This window comes from Lytechinus variegatus, chromosome 4, assembly GCF_018143015.1.
Source record: "Lytechinus variegatus isolate NC3 chromosome 4, Lvar_3.0, whole genome shotgun sequence".
NCBI classification, from domain to species: Eukaryota; Metazoa; Echinodermata; class Echinoidea; order Temnopleuroida; family Toxopneustidae; genus Lytechinus; species Lytechinus variegatus.
Genome location: NC_054743.1, coordinates 55,543,235 through 55,552,762, shown reverse-complemented (window position 1 = coordinate 55,552,762; position 9,528 = coordinate 55,543,235). Strand labels below are relative to the sequence as shown.

Here is a 9,528-nt window from a genome sequence, read left to right as displayed (position 1 = left end):
GAAATTCGCGTCGAAACAACAAGTTTGAATTTTGGCTAAGAAATCCTCAACGGTTGTTCGTACACTAGTCTCGGAAGGACAGTCGTAAGTTCGGACTGTCAACCCATATTAACACATACAGCCAGCACACGATCGACGTATGCGTAGCATGCAATATGCATTGACTGCGAGCATGCGCTATTCACATGCAAGCTTGGTATGCTGGCATTGCATAACACCATGAACATGATGAACACTGATGCTTTGTCTTTTCGGAATAGTCTTTCATTCGAATTCTTTAGTAATACCTTGCACTGTGCCTTACTATCTTCCCGTCCCCTTTCCCGTTCTTTAAATAGATATCATTAAGGCATTCGTAATGAAAATGATACAAAAGACAACTGCTGTATATCATTGGAGTGTGAGAGGAGAATTGGTGAAAAATATTTATTTTGTGACGACTCAAATAATTGGCAAAAATACGATAAGATGTTTCAACGGTAAGACTACCAATCTACGGATAAGAGAAGGGTCTGTTACATAAACTGCAATTTAGTTTTTTTTTTTCGGGTCGAATCAGCTGCTTAGTTTGGCAGTACTCTGAGAGCAACTGGTAATATTATGGAGGCTGGGCTCCAATCAGAATTTGGGGATTCCAACCTGAAAATCAGTTGGCAGGTTGGAGTTTTATGCAACAGACCCCAGATATGCCAGAGTATAAAACTCCCGCCAACATCTCTTCGGTTGGTGTTCCTGTGCTATATTTGCTGTGTGTGCTTTCATGAACAGGGGCTATATGGAGAGATTAACTTTCATTAACCATACAGATATTATTTTTTTGGGTTTATCACCAATGACTGTGGAAGCGATTGGTCCCAAACTGGGACGATCGAAGAAAAGTGTGCCACTTGTTATTTGTTGGAACAACTTAATGAAATGTATTTCTCAGTGATTGACTCATGATGGACAAGCGTGGAATACTCTAATTTGGAATAACATAATTTTCTGTGAAGTATCGCTGTTCTAATGGCAGGTTAGCAATGGATTTCATTTTAAGGTAGGATACATGAACTCCTGTGGTTTAATAATCATAGTTATGCGCTTATTTTACAAATGCTGGGCTAAGCTAGGCTACCCATGTGATTTCTCCATGGGCTGGAAGAGAGGATACAGAAGAGAGGGAGAGAGAGAGAGCGTGAGAGGGAAAGAGAAGCGGATAATCTTATGTGTATACAAGACGGTACGGGCAGACGGGTACACAATGTACTCTCATACTCATACACACCATGCACACGGGAGTTACGCCGATGCGAGATCGTAGAATGTTTCGTATTTGAGAAAACGGCTGTGAAAATGCTAGTTTTTTCGATCGCACAGATCGAATAACTGGGCGTTGTGGCGTGCGCCTGTAATCCAAGCTGTGGGGAAGTTACAAATTGATGCAGAGGTTCGAGGTTCGAGCCCTGGTCACGTCTTTCGGATGGTGACGTAAAAGGTCGGTCCCAGACGTAAATAATCATATCTGATTGATACACGTCTGACAAAACTCAAAATACACACACACACAGAGCGTATCGATAGAGACGCCGACGCCGATCGAAATCCCTCTATGGGCATAAGTGAGCCATGAACGTTTCCACACTAATTTTTCCTTAGTGGAAAATCGAATATGGTCCTGACTGTTTATAGGGCATTCTTCGTAAAAAAGAAAAAAAAAACGGTATAATATAGAGCATAAATGGAAATGAGGGGATCAACTAAAGTGCAAAGCTTGTAAAGTGTGGATCCCCTTGGAAATGAAGAAATTATAGTTGACTTATTCTTATATGCGTATATGCATGTATTATAGGAAAGAAAAAGATAACAAAAGAAATAATATTAATGCAAACATAATTACTGAAATGATGCAAAGCTTTTCACACAAAGAGGTCTTCGTTGTAACGGATATATTGTGCAAAACAGACGGAAAAAACAGAGAGAGGGGAAGACAAAACAAAACAAGAGACAGGACAGTACAAGACAAGATAACTGTTTTTTGTTTAAAGGAGGAAAACTGAGAATGGGAAAGGGCTGACCATGAACCAGCTCGATCTGGTGAAATAACAAGGGATGATATAACTGGACAATATGAGATGAAAAAAGATAAAACAATAAAAGTTAAAAATGCAAGGATTATAATCAAGATAATGAAGTGTTAGTTCCGTTGAGAAGAATTATAGGAATTAAGCAGACTAAGTTTGAGTTTACGTTTGAATGAATTTAAGGAGACACTGTCTTAAATATCATTAGCTAGTAAGTTCCAGAATTTAGGACCGTTAAAAAGGAATGTATTTTTGGCCAGTAAAGTTCTGTAAAGTGGAATTAAAGTTCGTCAGAGTGTCTCGTGGGGTAGTTATGATCAAATTGATTTTTAGGGAACATGGCATCAAAAATATGGGAAGTGCATTATTATTACAACTTCTGTATACTTCAAAGGTTTGCTTTATTATTGTTCGGAAGCTTAATCCGGTTATTTTTTTTCTGTCCTCATCAGAGGTATTTATTACGTTAAAATCAATAATCAAACACATACAGTATATACAATTACTTTCACATTTCACAAACTTTTGATATCATTATACTGTTTTCCTGATATTTTTATCTTGTTACTCTTTTACATTGAAATCAATAAACTAAACACAAACAATATATTTAATTATTTTCACATTTCACATGCTTTTGATTTCGTTGTACTGTTTTTCTGTTAGTTTTATACTCTTTCCAAGAAATCTTAAATTAATAACTAATTCTCTCTTGAAATCTGACAACATAGAAAAATAACTGAATTTTTTTTAAGTGAACTGAGCCAACATATAGACTCTGTAAATCGTATATTGTGCGAAAACCAAAATTACATTAAGCAAAGTCATGTTTTCATTTTCAACATCGTGGCCAATCAATAATGTTTTCTCATTAATCTGAATATTCACATTAAACTGGATAATGAAATACCGTAGTTTCTGCCAAAATAAATTCACCTGTGGACAATACAACAAAACATGATCTAAAGTTTCAATTTGTTTACAATGGTTACAAGTCATGTCTGATGTGATATTCCATCGAACTAAATTCTCTTTGTACGACAAAATCCGATGCAGCAATTTGAAATTATATTTTTTAACTCTGTTATTAAATAATTTTCTAAACTTAAATTTTAGCAATTTCCACCAATCATAATCTTCTGCAAGTGATAGACTGTCTTGCCGAAAATATAACACCGTTTGGTGTTAATTCTTTTTTATAGCTACAAAGAATTGTTTTGTTTTTGATATTGTAATGTCAATTGAGTCACCGGTTTTTATTTGAATAAATTTGTCGTTTTGCGTTGGTTGATCATCGTGATTTTCATGCTGAGCAGTGTTCAACTTATCGAACCAATGTTTTGAAAGAGCAGTTTTAATTTTAGCATATTGAAATAAGATACAAAGAGAATTCATCGACAGTAAGTCTGAAATACTTTCAGAGTTTTTCCATGAACCATTTTTAATTAAATGGTGTACTTTAACTATAACCTTATCGTACCATTTTCTGAAATACAGTAACTTGTTTTCATGTTTTATATTTGAATTATTCCATATTAGTCCAGTAGATATTTTTCATACCTGGAAAAGTTGTTAAGTACAAGGTTTTTTGTTGATTTGCGTTCTAGATGGGTATTGAAGTAAATTCAGCTTGGTTGCCACCTTGGCAACCTTGAGCAAATTTTTTAATTAGCCTAATTAGCATAATCATCTAATTAGCATATTATGTTATGTAATATGCTACTTCTCTTACACCAGAAAGATTAAAAACACAAATAATGTCATTTTACTAAGAGGTCCTGTGACAAGGAATCGATTTATAGCAATAATTTAAATATTTAAATTATGCATTTATCGTAATCAGCCTAATTAGCATAATGAGCTAATTAGCTTAAGTGTAATACATTGTATATACGTATTTGTGGATGTCTATCCCAAAAATGCCCAATATGTAGATAATGCATCCCTTTTAGGGTTTTCTATAGCGAGGAATTCATTTATGACATTATTTTTCAATTTTAACTAATGTAATTGCTGTAATTATTTATAATTAGCATAATGCACTAATTAACACATGTACATGTATATGTGTAATACATATAAACTTATATATTTCTTTGTCATTTCATATCGAGAATGTCCGAAAACATGATTAATACAGCTACCCTATGCTTGTTTTAATGTATATGGCGAGGAATTCATTGATGACATTATTTTTCCCTTCTTACCAATGTAATTGTCGTAATTAGCATAATCAGCATAATACGCTAATTACCATTATATATGTGCAATATATACTTTCCTTTGTCATTTTATATCGAAAATGCCAAACACATAAATAAAACAGCTATCCCATGATTTTCTATCACGAGGAATTAATTTCTGAAGTTATTTTTCCTCTTTTTGCCAATGTAATTGTCGTAATTAGTATAATTAGCATAATGCGCTAATTAACATATATGTGCAATATATATATTTCTTTGTCATTTTATACCGAGTGAGAATTCCCCAAAACATAAATAATACAGCTATCCTGTAGTTATATGATGAGGAATTCTTTTGTGACATCATCTTTTTCCTTTAAACAATGTTATTGTTATAATTAGCTTAATTAGCATAATGCGCTAATTAATATATATTTGCAATAAATAGATTCCTGTGTCAAAGTACTGTCTACATCAGCCTGAAAACATATATAATACAGCTCTTCTGATCTTTTCTATGTTGATGAATTCATTTATGACAGTAATTTTCCATATTAACCAATGTCAATGCCTTAATTATTATTACTGGCCCAATGCATATAACATCTATGTGAATTCAAATGACCAATATCAAAGGTAATATAAGGTCAATGAACTTTGGCCATGTCAGGGGTATGTTTTAACTTGGCATCATACCTTAGAAAGTTTATGGGTCTTGTTCATGAAACATAAACATATGGGTAATAATGGGTCTTGTTCATGAAACATAAACATATGGGTAATCTAGGATGAAGGATTGTTTTGCACACATGTTAGGTCACTTGATCATGGTCTAAGGCCATTTTGGATCAATGGACATCTTATGAATTGTTCTTACGTTAATATTATATGCAATTGCTGTTTTCAAAGTCAAACCTGCTGCTGTATAAAATCGCGTAATGCAGTCGAGACTGCCAGATGAGTTCCACTTTGATTAGCTCATTATGCCAATTAAGCTTATTACACCATTAACATCATTTAAAGTGAAATACGATATCATATTAATTCCTTGTCATAGAAAACTATGAAATAGCTGTATTATTAATTTTTTCAGGCATTTTTTAATACAAGTGGAATGCCTCTGGCCGTCTCACCTGCATCACGCAGTTCAATATAGCAGCAGTGCTGACTTTGAAAACTACTCTAACTCGCACAAGATGTCCAGTGATACATGGTTACTATTATGTCCACTTTTTATGAACTAAACCAATAAACTTACAGAGATATGATGGTTATTCAACAAACAAGTGGAATGCCTCTGGCCGTCTCACCTGCATCACGCGGTTCAATATAGCAGCAGTGCTGACTTTGAAAACTACTCTAACTCGCACAAGATGTTCAATGATACATGGTTACTCTTACTGTATGTCCACTTTTTATGAACTAGACCAATAAACTTACAGAGATATGATGGTTATTAAAAAAAAACCAACATGGCCAAAGTTCGTTGACCTTACATGACCTTTGACCTTGATCATGTGACCTGAAACTCGCACAGGATGTTCAGTGATACTTGATTACTCTTATGTACAAGTTTCATGAATCAGATCCATAAACTTTCAGAGTTATGATGGTAATTCAACAGTTACACCCGATTCGGCCAAAGTTCATTGACCTTTGACCTTGGTCATGTGACCTGAAATGCGCACAGGATGTTCAGTGATACTTGATTACTCTAATGTCCAAGTTTAACGAACTAGACCAATAAATTTTCAAAGTTATGATGGTAATTCAGCAGATACCCCCAAATCGGCCAAAGTTCATTGACCCTAAATGACATTTGACCTTAATCATGAGACCGAAACTTGCACAAAATGTTCAGTGATGCTTGATTACTATTATGTCCATGTTTCATGAATCAGATCTATAAACTTTCAAAGTTATGATGGGAATGCAACAGATACCCCCAATTCGGCCAAAGTTCATTAACCCTAAATGATTTGACCTCGGTCATGTGACATAAAACTCACGCAGGATGTTCAGTGATACTTGATTAACCTTATGTCCAAGTTTCATGAGCTAGGTCCATATATTTTCTAAGTTATGATGACATTTCAAAAACTTAACCTCAGGTTAAGATTTTGATGTTGATTCCTCCTACATGGTCTAAGTTCATTGACCCTAAATGACTTTTGACCTTGGTCATGTGACATGAAACTCTAAAAGGATGTTTAGTAATACTTGATTAACCTTATGGCCAAGTTTCATGAACTAGGTCCATATACTTTCTAAGTTATGATGTCATTTCAAAAACTTAACCTCAGGTTAAGATTTGATGTTGACGCCACCGCCGTCGCTGCCGTCGGAAAAGCGGCGCCTATAGTCTCACTCTGCTATGCAGGTGAGACAATAAAATGACAAAGAAATATATATATATTGTTAATTGTGTTAATTAGCGCAGTATACTGATTGCACTAATTACACAATAACATTTGTTAAACGGGGAAAATAATGTCACAAAAGAATTCTTCATCATAGAAAACCATTGGATAGCTGTAATTGTTTGTTTTCAGGCTTTCTCAATATAAAAAATATATATACATATTGCACAAATATGTTAATTAGCGCATTATGCTAATTACGAAAATTACATTGGTAAAAAGGTAATATAATGTCATAAGTGAATTCCTAGTCATTGGAAATCATAGGATAGCTGTACTATTCATATTTTCAGGCATTATTGTTATAAAATGACAAGGAATATATATTGTAAAATATTGCTCATAAGTTAATTAGCGGATTATGCTAATTACGCTAATTAAAACAGTAACATTTCTTAAACGTTTTTAGAAATAATTTCACAAAAGAATTCCTCATAGAATGATACCATAGGATAGCTCTATTATTTGTTTTCTGGCTGTTGTAGTACTCTGACAAATATATATATATATATATATATATGTTAATTAGTGCATTAGGTTGATTATGCTAATTATGCTAATTACAGCGACTGCATTGGTTAAAATGGAAAAGTAATGTCATAAATGAATTCCTCGCCATAAAACGCCATAAGATAGCTGTATTATTAATTTTTCGGGCATTCTCGATATGAAATGACAAAGAAACATGTATTTTATATATATTACACACATATATGTTAATTAGTGCATTATGCTAATTATGCTAATTACGGCGATTACATTGGTTAAAATGGAAAAATAATGTCATAACTTAATTCCTCGCTATAGAAAACCATAAAAAGGTTGCATTATTTACGTATTGGGAATTTTCTGGATAGACATCCACAAATAGGAGACAAGATGGCGCTGTCTTAATCGTACACGGATTTTCCGTCTCTCCTGATATTCCTATTTTTTGAGGATTTTTAGCCGCAATTGACAATTTATTTGCCTTCTCACATTAACCACTGGACTGCTGTTCATCTACTGTTTGGGTGTCTTGGAGGAGCTATGTCGTACGATTTGCGTAAGTCACAAAAATCGACTAAGAGTGCCAAGCAAGCTCAAACTGGCCCACCTTCTAAATCGACTTACAAGAGGCCGAATCCATTTTCGCCGAAAACTCTGGCTGACCAGCCTGCTGTGGATCCTTTATCGAGCCCGAGTTCTGAGAACCTAAGCAGGTCAGGCCCCGCCAAACCAGTCGCCATGGCAACACCTGACAGCGTCGCTCAGCCCGATCACCTTATTCATGATGAATACATGCCTTCTAAATACGAATCCTTCTTAACAAAGAAATTCGAAGGAATGCTCGAAAAAGCAGTTGATCGGCTGGCCAAAAAGATCGAGGCCGTGGAATCTCTTCTAGGGGCCTCCGTTGAATACGAGCGCCAAAGGGTCAATGCCCTCCAGGATCACCAGCAACGCATGGAAGCTAAATTAAAGGCCTTAGAACAGGAGGTTTCTAAACTACGTGCTGATGCTGTTAAAAACGAGGCAGCAGTTAACAAGAGTGAGCGGTTCTCGAGGAGAAACAACATCCGTATCGTCGGGATTGATGAAACAGAGCCTACATCGCGTTCGGAGGTCATCGGAGCAACATCCCAGCCCCAACAAAGCGAAAATTGTATCGAGATAGCTGAAGATAAGCTTCGATCGCTCTTTGGTATCAGCTCGAAGGTTGAGCGGGCCCACCGCGACGGGAAGAAGGTTTCCGGAAAACCCCGTCACATCTTAGTAAAGCTATTATCATACCGTGACAAAGTTGAAGTTATGAAGAAAGCTCGCGATGTTCTGAAAAAAGAAAAATTCTTCATCATAGATGATCTCACGAGCGCTGATCTTTACGAAAAGCGTAAATGGGCGAAACAGGTTCAATCGCTTTACACACAAGGTGTAAGAATGCGTTTCTACGCTGGCAAGTGGCGTCTTCGTGGAGGAGATGCCTACAACTTTGAGGAAACATCCCGGGACACTTCTCATCATGTAGGCCACGACTCTTTCAATTCAGCCTCTGGTTATGCCTAAAGATTCATTACTGTACCAGGTTAGTCCAGCTCCAGGATGACAGCCTTCTCATGTTTCCCCCTCCTAATTGATCTCTTAGTTACTTTTGTTATTTCTCTTCTTTAATTTAATTGTGTAGCTGTCATTGCTGAAATGTACATTTACAGTCAAGTATATATTCAGATCATTTTGCTGATTATTAGCTCTATCCTTTGGGCGTTATTATAATACATATGCATATTGTTATGTGGGTACTATTGATAATCAAAATATTGTCTTTTGGAGGTTATTTGTCAATTGGTCGTTATATACATACTTTTCTCTTTACTAATCATTTTAAGAAAAGTTTTGTTTTGGATATATTCGATTCAAGTTTTGTTTTGGTCATATTGGATAAATTTTTCTCTTCCTAATTCTAACCACCAACTAACCGACCTGGTTATGCTACGACTATACATGGTTTGTTCATCAGCGAACTTTGCAAATTAATTATTTACAATTGTTTTGTCTCTGTAATGACTTAAATAATCCATTATATCTGCTGATATTCATAGTTTTTAGAGTATCATAGTTCACTGAATTTTTAATACACTCTGGGTTTCTTGGATTGCAAAGCAAACAAAGCGTCTGTTAATGGGAACGATGCTGTTTAATCAACAAGACTATGATTCTTATTTTACTCTAATTATCGTTTAATCCCTTGAACACTCCAAGTAATTTAGAGTGTAGGTTTTCTTTTAGTGATTCAATAGCTAGTTGACGTTAAAACTCATTATTCAGGAGGTAAAATAACATAGTACATAGAGAGGTAAATTTAATGTGGGGCTTACACTTTCTGAA

General features: G+C 35.2%; 1 protein-coding gene across 1 annotated transcript; it reads left to right on the top strand.

Annotated features, from left to right (window-relative positions):
• Nucleotides 1-7,692: 7,692 nt before the first annotated feature.
• Nucleotides 7,693-8,709, top strand: LOC121413074. The gene has a single exon (XM_041605837.1). It carries the CDS (start codon nucleotides 7,693-7,695, stop codon nucleotides 8,707-8,709), a length of 1,017 nt encoding a protein of 338 aa, XP_041461771.1.
• Nucleotides 8,710-9,528: the final 819 nt, after the last annotated feature.